Genomic DNA, 17,865 nt, shown 5'->3' with positions numbered 1-17,865 from the left:
TAAGGGCTCAGGGAGGAGCTAGGTCAGTCTCTGTCTAGCTGTGGAGAGAGAAGGACCCAGCTGCTGGGGAGAAAAGGGGGCGGGGAAAGGCCAGGCCAGAGGAGCTGGGGCGCTCCAGCCTGGTAAAACCCCAGGCTGCAGGCCTTGTTGAAGGCCTACAGAGGTCCTGGGGCTGCAGAGATACAGCCTGGGAATAGGCAAAGGCAGCAGGTCCTAACCCCCTTGCCAATGATGAGTGGCCATGACAGACTGCAGTTTGCCCCAATGAGCGGGGGCTAGATGACGAGCAGTAGCCAATGAGGCAAGGTGGGTGAGAGGGTTGAGGGTTCCCCTCGTAGGGGAGACCCAGAGCATGGTGGGGTACTGCTGGGGCCCCAAGCTAAAGGGCACCGGGGTCTGGGAGGGACCCAGGGGCAGGCGAGACACCGGCCAGTTGGAGGTGCTCTGTAGGCTGGTGAGCTAATTCCCGAGACGACCAGCAGGAGGCGCTGTGCTGGTGAGTCTCACTTTGCTACGATCCTCCAAAGAAATTTGCTGAGGTTTTAATTGCTGGGCGCCACGTGAGCGCACTGAAAACCCAACCTCCCCGCTCCAGGCACGTTCTTTCGCATCCTCCTCTCCACCTTGGTGGTCTTCCCTCTGTAGGTTCTTGTTCTCTCAAGAATCCCTTTTCTCCAGGGAGGCAGGGGTGCCTGCAGGCCAGAATGCTGAAGCTAGACCGGCGCTCGGTTTTGTTCTTAATTCCGACTTCTGGCCAGCTCTTCCGCTGCGCCTGTGGGGCTGCTCCCTGCTGCTCGGGAGGCGCCAAGAGGTGATGCCCTTTGTGTTTGTGCAATCCCGGGGCTGCCGGGGGAGCGAGGAGGTGGGCGTAAGCGTGAGCCTCGTGCTAACGAGACCCTGCGTCGGACTCGCCCCCCTGCTGTTGGGCTAGAATAGCACGTCGGCCCCAGGTTCTCCACCACGCCGTGTCGTGCTTGCACGGGTCCCCACCGTTCTGCACCCGCCAGTGGGCAGGATTGTGTCCTTAGCATCCGGCCTTCTCAGGGAGCGTTGAGTCATAGGTGCTCTTTGCACACAGTTCACACCTCTCCTCCACCTCCTCCGTGTGGGGAGCGAGGTGTCCTTGCTCATGCAGCCTGAGATAGCCTTGGCTGGTAACCTCAGACACCTTAGACTCTGCTTCTAATGGGCCCGGGGTTTCCCAGGCCGGGGAGGTGTCCCTTGAAATAGAAAGGGTGAAACCTTTCCTCCCCGTTTCTTCTGCTAGCCACTTGCCTCTGGGGAAAAACACACCTGGGATTAGCTCAGCATGCAGAGATGGCCTGGGATTAGGGAGGTGGATTATTGGGTCAAAGAGAGACGGGGCTGCCCCTGATTCTCATTCACACTGAGGCCAGGACACAGGGTCTGCAGCTCACGACATGGGCACATGAACATGGAACCTGCCAGAGCAGATCAGGCCTGTATCGAGCCCCATATCCCACCCCCAACAGTGGCCCAGCAGCAGCTGCTTCCCAGGAAGGTATCAGAAGCACGGACTGGGCTGAAGTGGGATAATCCACACCCCCAATTCTTAGTGGTGAGAGGCAGGTTTTTCTTGGTATTTATCCTCGTTGGGTGGAGTGGGGGTCACAGACAAGGATGCCCCGTGTACCTATCCATGTTGGTTCCACAGTTTCACGGGAAAATGAGTCACCCGCAGGAGACCAGTGGGGATATCGATCAGCGTACGAGAGTTATTCCTACCTTGGCAGAGAGTAAAGCGCTTTCAGGAGTTAATGGATTCACCCCTTAGATACACCAGCTTCTCCTAGCATAACCCAGGCCCCCCAGCTAGGGCAAAGCCACCCAGATGCGATCGGCCATAGTGAACGGACAGGGCCGGGCTGCGATGCCTACAGAGGGGATTCTGTATTGACGCTGCTGGACACAGACAGACCCCAGGGCTCTCTCTGGCTCCCAGCCTGTGCTGCCTTTTGTCACCTCATGGGATCTCCTTAAATCCTAGTCTGGGCTAAATCATCCCAGAAGGAAGGAGCTGGCTGCAATTCCAAGGCGAACACAAACTCTGCTGTGCTGTGGGACCCCTGGCTCGGCAGTGCTGGCCAGGGCGGGCAAGTGTCTGGCATATTCAACACATCCCCTGGGGAGCAGAACTTCATGGGGAGGGCAGTAGGTCAAACACCAGCCGTCCTCCCCCTGTGGTGGAATCATTGATGCAGGGGGTGAATGGCGCCTCGCCTCCGTAGATGGAAAGCAGTAGTGAAGCAGGACCGTGCAAACTCCCCCTACACAAACCCACTTTGTTTCAGTTTTGAAAGTGGCTTCTGCTCTTTGAACATGGTTAGCAGGATGTCATAAATATAAAGGGAAGGGTAAACACCTTTAAAATCCTTCCTGGCCAGAGGAAAAACCCTTTCACCTGTAAAGGGTTAAGAAGCTAGGATAACCTCCCTGGCACCTGACCACAATGACCAATGAGGAGACAAGATACTTTCAAAGCTGGAGGGAGGGAGAAACAAAGGGTCTGTGTCTGTCTGTGTGATGCTTTTGCCGGGGACAGAACAGGAATGGAGTCTTAGAACTTAGTAAGTAATCTAGCTAGAGATGCGTTAGATTCTGATTCCTTTAGATGGCTGATAAAATAAGCTGTGCTGAATGGAATGCAGATTCCTGTTTTTGTGTCTTTTTGTAACTTAAGGTTTTGCCTAGAGGGATTCTCTATGTTCTGAATCTAATTACCCTGTAAGGTATTTACCATCCTGATTTTACAGATTCTTTTTACTTTTTCTTCTATTAAAATTCTTCTTTTAAGAATCTGAATGCTTTTTTCATTGTTCTTAAGATCCAAAGGTTTGGGTCTGTGTTCACCTATACAAATTGTTGAGGATTTTTATCAAGCCTTCCCCAGGAAAGGGGGTGTAGGGTTTGGGAGAATTTTTGGGGGGAAAGATGTTTCTAAATGGGCTCTTTCCCAGTTATATACTAGTTAGATGTTTGGTGGTGGCAGTGATAAAGTCCAAGGGTAAAATAGTCTGTACCTTGGGGAAGTTTTAACCTAAGCTGGTAAAAGGAAGCTTAGGAGGTTTTCATGCAGGTCCCCACATCTGTACCCTAGAGTTCAGAGTGGGGAAGGAATCTTGACACAGGAAATGATCGGTGCTTTGATAAGAGGGGCCGCATTGTGCTGCTGTTGATAGGGGCGTAAATTGGGGGTGACTTGGCTGAACTCAGTAAAGCTGCCCCAGTTTTACACGGGTGGACATAAGGTAGCAAAGATAGATGAATGAATGATGGCGTGTAGCATTTCAGGGTAGCAAAGATAGTTAGATGAATGAATGATGGTGTGTAGGGAATGAGGCAGATGTACACAGCCCCCCTTGCCTGCAGGGCAGGTGTCAGATGAAGTGCAGTGTGGGAGGCTGGGGGTGGATTGGTGAACCACAAGGATGAACATAACTATTGAACCACTATTGCCCCCAGCGTGAAACTCACCCCCATGAGCAAGGCTGAGGTATCACTTATGCCCCTATCAGCCCACACAACTTTGCACTCACTCTCTGCACAGGGGTGAATTTCACCCACCTCTGCAAAGCCAGTGGGCAGCTGGCAGGACATTTGTTCACTGTCTGATGAAAACCGGTGAACTTGCACCCAGTGGGTTCTTTAAACCATTATTGCAAAGCCAGGTGAAAAACAGTTTTCAACTGGCCCACCAGAAGGTACCTCCCTGGCTTTGGGGCTATGCCCCTGGGCAGAGTTCGAGTCCCCAATACCTCCTGCTACGGTGCTACCGCTGTTCACAAAAGGTTGTGAAGGGGGGAAAAAAGTGCAATTGCAAAAATATGGAGATGCCGTTGGGTTTTACTGAGCACCCGCACTCCCGTCTTTAGGGAAATAGAGCAGGAGGCAGGGGGCCTGAATTCTAATGCAGGTTCTATTGCTCACCTGCTGGGTGAGCGTGGGCAGGGCCGGATTTCCATTTAGCCACAGTCGGCACGTGCCAAGGGGTGCCGGGGTTCTAGGGGCGCCTAAAAGTTAAAAGTGGGTTAAAAGTTAATACATCCGCCAGTGGTTCTCAACATGCAGCCCAATTAGCACACAGCAGAGGCCCAGCTGTGTGCAAAAAATTTTCAGTTTGCCACTCTGGTCCTGGCGGGGCCGGTAGTGCGGCTGGGGGGCAGGGTGCAGGAGAGTGGGTCTCTGGGGTCTTTGTGGGGGTTCTTGCTCTGGGTGGTGAGGAGGCTGGGGGGTGCTGGGCAGTTGGGGGTGGAGGAAGGGGGTGTGTGTGTGTGTTGGGGTGGGGGGGTCGGGGTGGGGCACTGGGCAGCTGTGGTGGGGTTATGCGGAGGGCGCTGGGGAGAGGGGGAGTCTGTGGGCAGGGGAGGCACTGAAGATGCTGTGCCTAGGGGCTCCTTAAGGTCTAAATCTGACCCCGAGCATGGGCAAACCCCTTTGCCTCTCTGTACTCCTGTTAGTTTTCCCACCCTCTGTGTATTTAGAGTGTTACGATCTTTAGGATGGGGAATGTCTGCGCTGGACAGTGAGCGTGGGTTAGCCAACCCTGGGCGGGAGCGTCCCCACTATATACCACTACCGGAGTTCCTGTGTGTGTGTGTGTCCCAGGGCGCTCTGTGCTGAGATGCTGTAATTTTTTGCCTCTTGATTGTGGGAGAACGTATCTGTTCTTCGGGGGGGGGGAATTGTGGGAACACACCGGAGGCCAGTCAGACTGGAGTGGTTTAGCCTGTGTCCTCACTGAAAGCGGGTGGGTTCCAGCCTGAGTTAAAGCAGAGCCCAGGTTCTAATCCACACTCCCCTCTGGGTCAGCTACCCTGGGCTAAGGCAGCTCCAACCCCGGTTCTGGATTTTTCTGTGTGGATGGTAGGGGAGGTTGGGCTAAAATCTGGCAAAGAGCCGGTGCTAACGATGCAGTGAAAACAACCCCCTATTTACCGTGAGCAGCACCATGCAATGGAAATGACTAATAACTCCACCCTTGATCTCAGGGGGAAACCTGGGGTTAATATCTGTCATTATCACCAGCCCAAGGGAAAAAAATCACCCTGACAACCAGACCTTGAATTAATTCCCCCCACTCCTTGAGTTGCTGCAAGGCATTTTCATGATGTAGGAGACCCTTTGGGACCAAATTTCACTCTAGGTCCACAGCACCCCAGGGAGCGATCTGTCCTTTACTGTCCTTCCGAGCACTGACCAGGATGGTCTCGTGTCTAAAGCTCCGAACTAAGCTGCAAAAACCCCTGAAGTCCATTCCCTGCTGTGCCACAGACCACCCGTATGGTCTTGGACAAGCCACACCCTTCCTCTGTGCCTCAATTCTCTATCTGTAAACTGGGTATAACAGTCCTTTACCACCCCAGGCTGCTGCCAGGAGACATTCATGAATGTATTTGATTTGTTTCAATATTGCACCAACATCCCCTGTGGAGAAGCTTATAAAAATATAAAACGTCAGAAACAGACTTCAAAGAGAAACTGCAGAGCTACAATTCATTTGCAAACTTAACACCATTAATTTGGTCTTGAATAGGGACTGCCTGGCTCACTACAAAAGCAATTTCCCCTCTTTTGGTATTGATACTTCCTCATTAATTATTGGGAGTGGGCCACATCTACCCTGACTGAATTGGCCTTGTCAACACTGGTTCTCCACTTGTAAGGTAACTCCCTTCTCTTCATGTGCCAGTATATTTATGCCTGTGTCTGTAATTTTCACTCCATGCATCTGAAGAAGTGGGTTTTTTTTTACCCACAAAAGCTTATGCCCAAATAAATCTGTTTCTCTTTAAGGTGCCATTGGACTTCTTGTTGTTTTTATAAAAATATGGAAATTCTGCTTATTTCTCCTTTTTTGCTTTCCCTCCTTTCTGTTGCTCACTTCCTCCTCGTTCCTCTCTCATCTTCCTCCTTGTAAATTTTCATTTTCCAGATTAACTAATAACTGAACAGCATTAACCTGCCATACAATTCATGAATGCTTTGTTTTTGTTCCTAGTTTAGTTAGCTAGCGTATCACCACACCATGGGATTAGATCTGACATTATAAACTAAGCAGATTTGGACTTGAGCCGTACTTGGATTGGACACCAATGGTGGATATCACTGAAAGCTTGTGATTCAAAGATCAGTGACTAGCATGTTGGTAGGGGGTTTCCTGGTTGCTGCAGATGCTGCCTTTCAGATGAGAGGTTTTTTTAAAAAAACGAGGTCCTAGAACTAGTTGGGGAAAGCGTAAGTATTTTACTCATACGCAAATATCAAAAGAAACTACATTTTGTTTGCTTTTTAATTTTTTTCCAGAAAATGCCCAGTTTGTCAGATACATTTTTTGAATGAAATTAAAATTTCCTGCAAACATTTTTGTTTAGGAGAAAAGGCCCCTTTTCACTGAAAACAGTTTGGATGGAAATTTTTGACTTGCTCTAGTCTTGATCATAAAACATCCTATAGCTCTTCTAGCAGGGTTCTAGTCTGGCTGTCGTGGAGCAGTCCAGTGGGGGTAGTTGCATTCTAGTTCCCTACAGTCTCCTCGGGAGACAGACGATTTCTTGTCCCAGTGCCATTGTGTGGTGTGGCTCTATTGTGTTAGGCTTTCCTGACTCAGGTCCTCCACCACAGCGGGCCGCAGTTGTGAGGTGGGTGAAGGGATCAGTAATATATAATGTATACACCAAGTCCTGGGATCCTCCAGGTCAGAAAGCGGGGTAGGAATGTGTGCTCAGTTCACTTTGGTTTACAAAGGCATGTAGTTCTAGAGAAACAAACAATAATGAGGATGATGGATCATGATACAAACCCATAGGAAAGAGAAGAGGAACCTGGCTTCCCTGAGCAACCAAACGCCCGCCTCATTGTGTAATCCTGGCCGAGTCATTTGATTCGCCTACTCAACGGAACCAAAACCTTGTGGGGAAGCAGATGCTACTTCTGAGCTAAGCAGTACTGGGAAAATGTCATGAATACAGTAAATCAGCAGGATCCAGTGTGTGGGATTTAACCCACCTATCCCCTTCTCTAATTCTCAGGCTGATGGGGGAACCAAAGGATGTGGCAGGAACTCAGCCCTGTGGGGAATACTCAGCGGACGTGGAATGCCAGAGCACAGCACCTTCCGGCTCCTACCTCCAGCCACATGCCCCACCCTATCCCGAAAGGCCCCCTATGTGGCGGGGTTGGGTGCAGGAGGTGTAGAACGGTCTCTCATTGTTGAACGCCTCCTGCGTTGAATGCCCCATTATGGCACGAAAAGCTCCAGCTGCCCAGAGCGGTGTAAGGGAGATGGAGCCAGGTGCTAGAGTTTGTCCAAGCACATTTTAAAAGGAACGCTTCCAGTGGAGTCCAGATCTAATATTGTTGCCCCTTTGCTGAGCAATAGTAGGTTTTGGGGGCTTTCCTGTTTAGAGCAGAAATCAGTGAGGGAGGGGGTACGTGCTACTTGTTTTTTTATAGAATATCCATGAGTCCTGTTTACCTGGCAGAGAAGAGGTACCAGTTCACACAGAGAACTCAGCCAAGGCACTGCTGCCCTGTCCCGAGAAGACTTGTCCCATTCTCTCTTGGATTCTTCTGGTATTTCACAGAGTAAATGGCACATTCCCCCTCCATTTACAGAGGTTTCACCTGTGAGCTGTTCTGCTAGGATCACCTGGCCTCAAAATGTGAGCCCTCCTTCGATACTGTAACTGAGCGAATACAAACCACCAGTCTTTACTCCGGACCACTCCCGTAATGACTATCCGGCAGAGAGCGTCCTCCTGAGTGGTTCATAGCTGTAGCCCTGATTCACAACGAATGGCCCTGGTGCCACGGCAATAGGGTTCATTGCTCCTTCCCTTGGTTATGAACGGACCCGACCAACAAACATTTTGCATGAATTGTGAACATTTCCAGGTGTGGAAAGTGGTTTCGTTCCAATTACTTTCCTGTTCGTTTTCCAAAAAAAAAAGTATTTTTTTTTTTATAAATTCAAAATTGAAATTTTGAAATGCAGCCAGCCCCACAGCACGGGAGCTGCCGGAGCCGCCACTGGAGGGCGAGTGCCGGGCAGGACCCATCCCCCACCGGGATCTGACCGAAACCACCCCAGGGCCTCCACCCCCAGACTATTTTCGGGAGGCGACAGGCCCTAAACATTTACAAATGGGTCCTGGGCCCCGAAAGCTCGAGACCCATACCATCCACGGCTCCCTGCCAGACCAGGCTGCCTACACTGCTACTCTCAGCAGCGCTCAGCCGTTCCCCGCTGCCTTCCCCCGCACCAGAGCCTGCCAGACTCGTGCAGCTACGCATCCCGGGGTGGCCGTCGCCAGCTTTGCTCTGCCGGGCGCGGCTGCACCCCATCCTAGCGCCACCGCCGGGGTTCTGGAGCGCAGACGTCGCTTTGACGCGGTAGTACAGGGGTTCTCAAACTGGGGGGATCGTGACCCCTCGGGGTCGCAAGGTGGTTACATGGGGGTCGCGGGCTGTCAGCAATGTGGGGCTGACAGTGCCGAGCCCCCGTTAACTTAACCCCCTTTTTAATTTAGAAGGGGTGGAGGGGGTCAAACTCAGAGGCTAAAAGGTTTGAAAAGCACAGTAGTAGTACGTAGCCTGGAAATTCATGCGCAGTGCTGTGGTTTCTGAGTGCTTTCTGTTAAAAGCGGAAGGGGCTACGCTTCTTGTCTCTGAAGCCTGGGAGTGTTCGAGCCACAGGAAACGGCCCTAGCTCCGGCACAGAAATGGGGACACCTTGGTGTGTATGGCTCACTCTCCTCCTTTTCTACAAAGCCGGTAAGTGAGGGCTGGGAAGGGAGTTTGTCCATTGCCTTTGCTGTGTGTTTGAAGGGAAAATGCCCGCCTGACTTTATCATATATACAGGCTGGAGGCCAAACTCCTCCATTGACATAAGGGCTACAATACAGGGCAGCTTTGCGCACCACCTCCAGGCCTGAAGGGAGCTACCTTTAGGCAAAAGAGGGCAGTTCAGGTTTTGGGACTCATTCAGTCCCCCACTTCTCTGTGGAGGCTGCCAGCCATTGAAATGACAGCGGGGTTTGTGGTACAAGCTACAACACACCGGAGCCATTCCACATTGGACCCTGAGCATCTGTCAGGGTCGCCTTCCGGTAGGAGCAGCCTAATGGGGAGTCTAGCAGGTCCTCCAGGCCCTGTGACCTAGCAGGGACATTCATGAGAGTTAGGGCCTAATCCTGGTTGTGCCGCTCTGACAGCAAGTGACTGCGCTGTTTTGTGTCTGCATTTTGCCCATCTATAAAATGGGGCTAGTGATTCCTGCCCTCTCCATAACTGTTCGAAGTATTACTGAAGCCAGGCACTTGCAGAAGTAGGAACTGAACTCTACCATGGGAGCGAAAGGGGCTTTACAAAATATCTTGTGCCCCATTGCAACAGGTTAGAAGTCTTACAAAATTTCATAACGGCAACAACAAAAATCCATTAGCAGCGGCTGTGACTTGGGCCCTGGGAATCCAGCAATTGCCTCATTTCCCTGAGCACTTCAGAATAACGATATTTCTTTAGCGTGTGGCTCATATCTCTTGTGTTTCACTGCTTCCTGCATCATGTTGCTTATGGTACTTGATGGTGGTGAACTCTTTCATGTACTAGTGTAAGCCATCCAGAAAGATAAAACAGAATGTTATTAATTATGCCCCAGCTCTTGGAATCCCTGCATCCAGTTGATGTCGGTGTGTCTGGATTTGTGTATAAGGGGCCACACTGTCTTATCCTGATGCGGGATGGCAGGCAATATTTTTAATTATTAAATTAGAAAATTAAATGGTAAACCCTTCAGAATGGGGACCGTCCTTGTCCAGGGCCTGGCGCATTTTGCATGCTAGATTCATCATTGATTATCGCTCATAAATTATTGATGAGGTGTATTGTTGGTTGAATGATTCTGTTCTCAATTTTCAAGCTCTTAGTTTAACTATCTGTTTTCTGTATAGTTATAATGTAGCTAAGGAAAGAGTCACTCATTCTGCATGTGCTACCTAGGAATTTACCATGTTGCCAGCTCTCATGGATTTATGTCTCACAATATTTGGTGTTTTTTTCCTTAAAGTCCCAGCTACTAGAATCAAGAGATTGTGGGGAAAATCTCAAGTTGCCTTTATTTAAAAAAAAAAAAAAAAAGTTTCTACCCCTTCTGGTTGCAGAGAAAACTTGGAAACGTGAAGCGATTGGTTTAGCAATCTCTTGATTTGGGGGGGGCTTGACTCAGGATTTTTGAACACTTAAGTTTGGCACTTCTAACACACTAGCAACGCAGTGCAGTGCTTAAAATAAAGGTGTGCCCATGTGCAAATCCCCACCTTTCTGAGAGCAGGCAGAGTTTAGGACTTTGCTAGTTCTTTAGGATCAGTTTGGGTTGCAAGGCTGTTGTACAAGACTGCGCATTCGCCATTATGTGGACTGCAGGTGCTTTTGTATCATGAAACACAATGGTCTATTTATGGCTTGTCTTTCATGCTCCACCACGTTGGCAGGTCACATAGGGTGACCAGATGTCCCAATTTCATAGGGACAGTCCTGATATTTGGGGCTTTTTTTATATGGGCTCCTATTACCCCTCACCCCCTGTTCCAATTTTTCACACTTGCCATCTGGTCACCCTAGCAGATGGCAACTACCAAAAAGCTTTTGCAGCATTGATCTTGCCATGCTGGTACATGCCAGCAGCGGCTCATCCAATTGCTTCCTGGTAAACAATGTGTGCACAAGTGAGGAGATCTTTACTTCCCCACTTCGTTTCTCAACAAAAGACAGACCAGTGCAGTTGAGCTGACTGAGAGCAAGCTACAGCATCATTTGCTGACCGTGCAGCCCATCCAGTGCCCATTGAGGTCCATGGAAAGGCTCCCAGTGACATCAACGGGAATTGGATCAGGCTGACTGGGGACATCTACACTGCACCCTAAGCCCAAGCTCTGACTCAAGTTTGAGTCCAGGCACACCTTCTGGCTACACACAAATCAGCCAGTCTTGGGTCAGCAAGCACTCAGGACCCAGGTCCTAGGACCCTGCTGCGGGGAGGAGGATCACAGCCTGAGTCCCCCTGTGACTGGGGTTCAAGCCCTGTCATTTTGCAGTGTGGATGCAGCTTAAGCCACAGACCCGACTCAGAAGGTCTGCGTAGCACACACACATTAGCGTGGCCATGAAACCTGGGTCCAGCAACTATAAACTCAGGTTTACATGGGATTGGGAACACTGAGTCCACAAGCCCGGGGGTCCCACACACATGGGTTAACATGCACTGTAGATGGACCCTAAGAGAGCTTTGCTGAATGATGCTGCTTACACTGTGGCGACTTGCCTAGCTGTGACACTTCTCCGCTTTGCAACTTCAACCTTTCCAAGCCTGTCTTGTATGACATTGGATATCTGTGAGGCAGTTTATCCCCTGCCCCACCTGTTCTCCCTCTTCCCCTAGAAAGTAGAGTCATTGGAACAGCCAGCAAGATTTCTCAGTAATAGCCGTGAAATCCAAAGAACTGGTCTCAGGTGCTAATAGCTCTCAGCAGCCATTAACCTCACTAGAAACTGAGGGGGTCCGGCATGTTGCAGCAGTGGGTCCCATCGTTACATTTGAGCAGGGATGGTCTTGGGCTTAAGGTACAGGAAATCTGGGTTCAATTCCCACCTCTGCCATAAACTTGGGCAAGTTGGGCTGGGCAATTTATGGCCATTTTCAAAAGAGCTCACCCTGTGAGACACAAAGAAGAGGTCAGATTTTCAGAACAGCTCAGCATAGCGGGAGCCACAGGATACGTGCGGAAATCTGCCCCATGCTTCACCTCTGCGTAATGGGGACAACAACCCTTTCCTTCTCCTGCCCTTTGTCTGTCTTGTCTCTTTGGATTGTGAGGTCTTCGGGGCAGGGACTGTTTCTGATGCCTGGTCTACACTAAAACTTAGGTTGAACTAGCTGTGTCGCTCCAGGCTATGAGCAATTTCACACCCCAAGTGCTGTAGTTAGGTCAACCTGACCCCCACTGTAGATTCTGCTAGGTCACCAGAAGAATTCTTCTGCCAACCTAGCTACCAACTCTTGGGCAGGTGGATTTACTACAGTGACAGAAAACCCCCTACCATTGTGGCAGTGAGTGTCTACACCGTGGCACTACAGAGGTGAAGGTGCAGCTCTGCAGTGGTGCCGTTGAAGCGCTTGTAGTGTATTCGTGCCCTTACTCTGTGTCTGTGCAGCGCCTGGCACAATGGGGTCCCAGTCTCATAATAATATCACCAGAAGACCTCATTAAGAGGGAGGCAGAGAAACAATAAAGGGAAGCATTAACTCAACTTCCCATAAGCGAAAACTGTGCAAAACCCCCATGAGTGGACTGGCATCTAGACAACTTCTTTACCGAGGTCAGTGTTTGGTGGCTGTGACTTTGAGTCATAGGCCCTGCCTGCGCCTTTCAACCTTTTCCTTTCTTCCCAGCAGGATGCCAAGCACACAGCCACTTTGTCCATCCTCCTCGTAAGTCCCGTACCTCTAGAAGTAGCCGGCTTCTCTGTAGTGGAGCCAGCCAATTTCTTCGTCCTTTCCAAAGGCCCCACCACTACCCTTCTCACAGCTAGGGCTGCTAACTGCCCAGGACACATCTGCCAGAGAAAGCCCTTGCTTACTACTCAGACACCCCTTGCTGGGAGCTGTTGTGGCCTACCCAGGAGGCACACTGCTAAAATTTATCCCCATAGCAAACACACAAAGAACATAACACCAAATTAAACTGCTATGGACAGGCAGATGCATGCACCACAGTGAGGCTGTTGGTCTAGCTCCCCTTCTGTCTCCACATGTGTCCGTCCGTCCGTCCCCATACATCCATATTCATGCATCCATTCATTCACCTATTCCTATCCATCCACCCATCCCCATATCTACCTGTCTATCCATCTATCTCAATATGTCCTCATCTGTCTATCACAATATATACCACCCTCTCTAATCTCTTTCTCTCAGTAGTTCTGCTATATCTTTGGACTATAACTGCTAGAGCAAATTTTTATGTTGCTCTGCACAGTGAGTAAGGGATGAACATCAGAACGGCCATACTGGATCAGACCAATGGTCCGTCTACCCCAGTATCCCGTCTTCTGATAGTGGCCAACACCAGATGCTTCAGAGGGAATGAACAGAACAAGCAATCATCAAGTGATCCATCCCCTGTTGTCCACTCCCAGCTTCTGGCACTCAGAGGCTAGGAACACCCAGAGCATGGGGTTGCATCCCTGACTATCCTGGCTAAAAGCCATTGCTAGACCTATGCTCTATGACCTTAGCTACTTCTTTTTTGCATAGTTTTGGCCTTCACAACACCCCTTGGCAATGAGTTCCACGGGTTAACTGCATGTTGTGTGAAGAAATACTTCCTTTTGTTTGTGTTAAACCTGCTGGCTGTTAATTTTATTTGGTGACCCCCTACTTCTTGTGTTATGTGAAGGAGTAAATAACATTTCCTTATTCACATTCTCCACACCAGTCATGATTTCACAGACCTCAATCATATCCCCCCTTAGTCATCTTTTTGCAAGTTGAAAAGTCCCGGTCTTTTTAATTTCTCCTCCTATAAAAGCTGTTCCATCCTCTTAATCATTTTTGTTGCCCGTCTCTGTACCTTTTCCAATTTTGATATATTTTTTTGAGAGGGGGTGACCAGAATTGAACGCGGTATTCAAGGTATGGGGACACCATGGCTTTAGATAGTGGCAATAAGATATTTTCTGTCTTATTGTCTGTCCCTTTCCTAATGATTCCCAACATTCTGGTAGCTTGTTTGACGGCTGCTGCACATTGAGTGGATGTTTGCAGAGAACTACCCACAATGACTCCAAGATCTTTCTTGAGTGATAACAGCTAATGTAGACCCCATCATTTCGTATGGACAGTTGAGATGATGTTTTCCAATGTGCAATACTTTGCACTTATCAACATTGAACTTCATCTGCCATTTTGTTGCCCAGTCACCCAGTTTAGTGAGATCCCTTTGTAGCTCTTTGCAGTCTGCTTTGGATTTAACTATCTTGAATAATTTTGTATCATCTGCAAATTTTACCACCTCACTTTGCCACACCTCTTTTCCAGATCATTTATGAATATGTTGAATAGGACTGGTCCCAGTAGAGATCCCTGAGGGACACCACTAGTTACCTCTCTCCATTCTGAAAACTGACCATTTATTCCTACCCCTTGTTTCCTATCTTTTAACCAGTTACTGATCCATGAGAGGATCTTCCCTCTTATCCCATGACAGCTTACTTTGCTTAAGGGCCTTTGGTGAGGGACCTCATCAAAGGCTTTCTGAAAGTACAAGTACACCATTGCCACGGGTCACTCTTGTCCATATGTTTGTTGACCTCCCTCAAAGAATTCTAGTAGATTGGTGAGGCATGATTTCCCTTTACAAAAGCCGTGTTGACTCTTCCCCAACGTATCGTGTTCATCTGTGTCAGATAATTCTGTTCTTTACTATAATTTCACCCAGTTTGCCCGGTACTGAAGTTAGGCTCACTGGCCTGTAGTCGCCAGGATCGCCTCTGGAGCCTTTTTTAAAAATTGGTGTCACATTAGCTATCTGCCAGTCAAATAGAGCACCAGGTTCTCTATTTTCAGGTCCAGTTCCCTCTCACTGGTGCTTAACATCATGAATTCTCAGAAACTGTGTGAAGCAATTTCACTAGAAATAGAAGTTTCCCAACCCCTACAGGTTTCAGAGTAGCAGCCGTGTTAGTCTGTATTCGCAAAAAGAACAGGAGGACTCGTGGCACCTTAGCGACTAACCAATTTATTTGAGCATAAGCTTTCGTGAGATGAAGTGAGCAGTAGCTCACGAAAGCTTATTCTCAAATAAATTGGCTAGTCTCTAAGCTGCCACAAGTCCTCCTGTTCTTTTTGCAAACCCCTACAGAGACAAAGGAAGATCACAAATGCTGCGGTCAGGAGAAGTATCATCTATATTCTGTCCACTTCTATTTGTAAGAGCTAAGGGACCTTCTTTTTTTAAACACTGCCTGACCATGAAGCCTAAATGGAACCTATTTAGCTCACAGTGCTTACAGCAAACTCTGTTCTTCACACCCTCATTTCCAATCTCTCGGCTTGATTTTTCCACGGCTTAGCACCTTGTACTGTCATTTACATGTGTGAAAAGTAAGTGCAAAGTGGGTGTAGCACAGTCGGGGGCCAGAATCAGAGTAGCTCTGTTGACTTCAATAAAGCTGAAGGATCTGTAGAGGTGCACATGACTACTCAAGGTGCCATATGGTGAAGAACCGGGGCCTCCATCTGTACATTCTTCAGACTCCAGCTGGGGTAGATGCTCCATCAGGGCACTTCACAATAAGGCCGTACTCCCATTCGCCACCTACGTGCCTTTGACCAAATGCTGAAATCAGAATCATGATACCACACTGCCATGTGGCAATCATCGGGCCATGACATCACATCAGTGCATGATGATTGACACGTATCCATGCGTTGTCATCTTACTGTGATTCTGAGTCATGGTCAAGGCGCTGGAAATAAACTCAGGATCCTATAACCGTCCTGTGAGCTCTGGAACTAACCTCGTGGGGCAGGCAGACTGACCTAGGAAGACCGGATTGGCCCCACCAATCCCATGGTAGCTCTTGAATCAAGTTTCCATCTCCCCACTCACAGGGTGAAGTCCTGGCTCCTTCTGAAGTCAACGGCAAAACTTCAGTTGACTTCAATGGGGCCAGGAGCTCACCCATTAGGGTTTTAAAGCCAATGTGCTTCATTCATCTTCTTTCACTATTTCTATCCTTTCCGTCTGATCTTTCTGGTGTTTGCTGTGCCATTGTCCTGAATTAACTACTTGCAGGGCATGAGGAACAGAGAGTTAGTCAAAAAATTGGAAGATTTATATTTATTACACTAGCCCAGCAGAGATCAGGCCCCCTTGTGCTAGGCCTCCACATGCACAGAGCAATGGGCAGGCCCTGCCCTGAAGATCTTACAGACTAGACAGGCCAAAGGGAGGATCATTATCCCCATTTTTACAGATGGCGGAACTGAGACAGATTCAGTGACTTGCCCAAGGTCACATATGAGCCTCTGACAGTGCTGGGAACCTCATGTGGATTTCTTGGATCCCAGCCCATTGTCTTAATTATCAAATCAGCTGACAACACCCTGACTAATTTTGGGAAGGTAGCATCCAGCCCCAAAATTTCAGCAAATCTTCCAGTGACGATATGACAAAGTGGGAATGTTCTTAATGTTTTCTCTGAATACTGTGTGTGCCTCAGTTTCCCCTATGCAGTTCTTAAGTATCTAGGTGGTGGAATAAGGGTGTGTGATTGTGGCAGAGCCCTAGGGGGCCAGTGTGATGGTGTCTGCACAAAGAATGGCCGACACCCTGTCTCCTGGCAACTGATGGCCTGGGCCCCTCCTCTGCAAAGGTGCCAACTAAAGGTGTTGGATAACAAAGAGATCAGGTGGCCTCCTGGCCCGGGAAAGAGACAAAGGAGAGGAGGGGCTGGAGAGTTTCAGTTGGGAGCTGGCTGGGGAAATGGAGGGAGGCCAGATGGGGCTCTGGCGTCCGCAAGACAGACCTGACTGAGGGGTCCTGTTTCCTGTATCTACAAGCTCTGTTTTAGACCATGTTCCTGTCGTCTAATAAACCTTCTGTTTTACTGGCTGGCTGAGAGTCACGTCTGACTGTGAAGTTGGGGTGCAGGACCCTCTGGCTTCCCCAGGACCCCGCCTGGGCGGACTCACTGTGGGAAGCGCATGGAGGGGCAGAGGATGCTGAATGTTTCGAGGTCAGCCCCAGGAAGGTGGAAGCTGTGTGAGCTTTTTGCCCTGCAGACAGGCTGCTCCCAGAGAGGAGGCTCCCCCAGAGTCCTGACTGGCTTCGTAGGGCGCAGTTCCAGAGCATCGCCCAGGGACTGCGTGACAGATGGCATAAGGGGGAGTCTGGACCAATGGAGGACTTCAGGGCTGAATCCTTGATGAATTTCATGCTGGTGAAAGGCACCAAACTGACAACCCTGGAGACACAAGTCCTCCACCCGCAGGTGTACCATGGCAGCACAAACTTCCCCATCTGCCTGGACCCAGACCTGGAGGGACCACATCTAGGAGTCAGAGATGAATCCAGTCTCCATGTATCATTCAGTCCTAGGCCTCTAGATGCCAGCAATGGACCAGATTGTCATTTGGACACGTGTCCATTCGGCTCTGCATAGATTTCATCAAGTCAGGTCACACAGCATCCACTAAACAGCCACCACAGTACCTGGTTTGAACAGCTGGACCAGGGATGTAGAGGCAGAGCTCTGGATTTCATCACCAATCCCCAGATTATCTCTCCATCGTCACTCATCTCTATTGCTCTTCCTCTGGTGAGGCTTCTTAGCTGTGCGCAGAAAATGTTTCATAGTCCTGAGGAGACTAGAAAGAAGAACAGAAAACCACTTCTGGGTGCTGCTACCCTACACAGTAAGCACCTGATTCTCGCCTCACTGGCGCTGGTGTGAATTAGGACCAACTCCACAGGAGAATCTGCTGATGAGGCATTAGTGTAAACCAGACCCAAGCTGAGCCTGCGCAATCTCTGTAACTATGTAACCTCCACAGTGGATCACGCAAGCTTAGAGCTACTCAAAATCTGATCCCGGTTGTAGTCAGTGAGGAGGAATGAGCTGTGACTGCCACCCAGGATGTAAATAAATGACAGACCTTCCCCCCCACCCAACTGCCCTAAACTCAGGTGGCAAAAGGAGCGCGAATAGGGAGGGGGCAAAGAATGTGCACACCTGGGGCAACTCACGAGAATAAATAAACCCTCCCTCGGAGCCTAGCTGTA

The 17,865-nt window shown here is 49.4% G+C and overlaps 1 protein-coding gene and 1 long non-coding RNA gene across 11 annotated transcripts in view; one reads left to right on the top strand and one right to left on the bottom strand.

The window, feature by feature from the left end:
* Positions 1–8,352: 8,352 nt before the first annotated feature.
* The window catches only part of LOC102943066 (SLAM family member 5), a 30,611-nt gene continuing 21,098 nt past the window's right edge, over positions 8,353–17,865 (top strand). Inside the window, exon 1 of one of the 6 annotated variants that reach the window (XM_043534940.1) lies at positions 8,353–8,793. In XM_043534940.1, the coding sequence (XP_043390875.1) occupies positions 8,742–8,793 (52 nt within the window). In that variant the 5' untranslated portion in view covers positions 8,353–8,741. The remainder of the gene's footprint in view (positions 8,794–17,865) is intronic. The other 5 variants (XM_043534943.1, XM_043534942.1, XM_043534938.1 and 2 more) reach the window with 5 other exon arrangements.
* The window catches only part of LOC119564090, a 44,662-nt gene continuing 42,703 nt past the window's right edge, over positions 15,907–17,865 (bottom strand). For all 5 annotated transcript variants that reach the window (XR_005222968.2, XR_006287286.1, XR_006287289.1 and 2 more), the window contains one exon: positions 15,907–17,450. This is a non-coding gene — a long non-coding RNA (uncharacterized LOC119564090). The remainder of the gene's footprint in view (positions 17,451–17,865) is intronic.

Source organism: Chelonia mydas, chromosome 24 (genome assembly GCF_015237465.2).
Source record: "Chelonia mydas isolate rCheMyd1 chromosome 24, rCheMyd1.pri.v2, whole genome shotgun sequence".
In the NCBI taxonomy this organism is placed as follows: Eukaryota; Metazoa; Chordata; order Testudines; family Cheloniidae; genus Chelonia; species Chelonia mydas.
The sequence above is the reverse complement of the archived record's forward strand: the minus strand, read 5'-3'. Positions and strand labels throughout refer to the sequence as shown.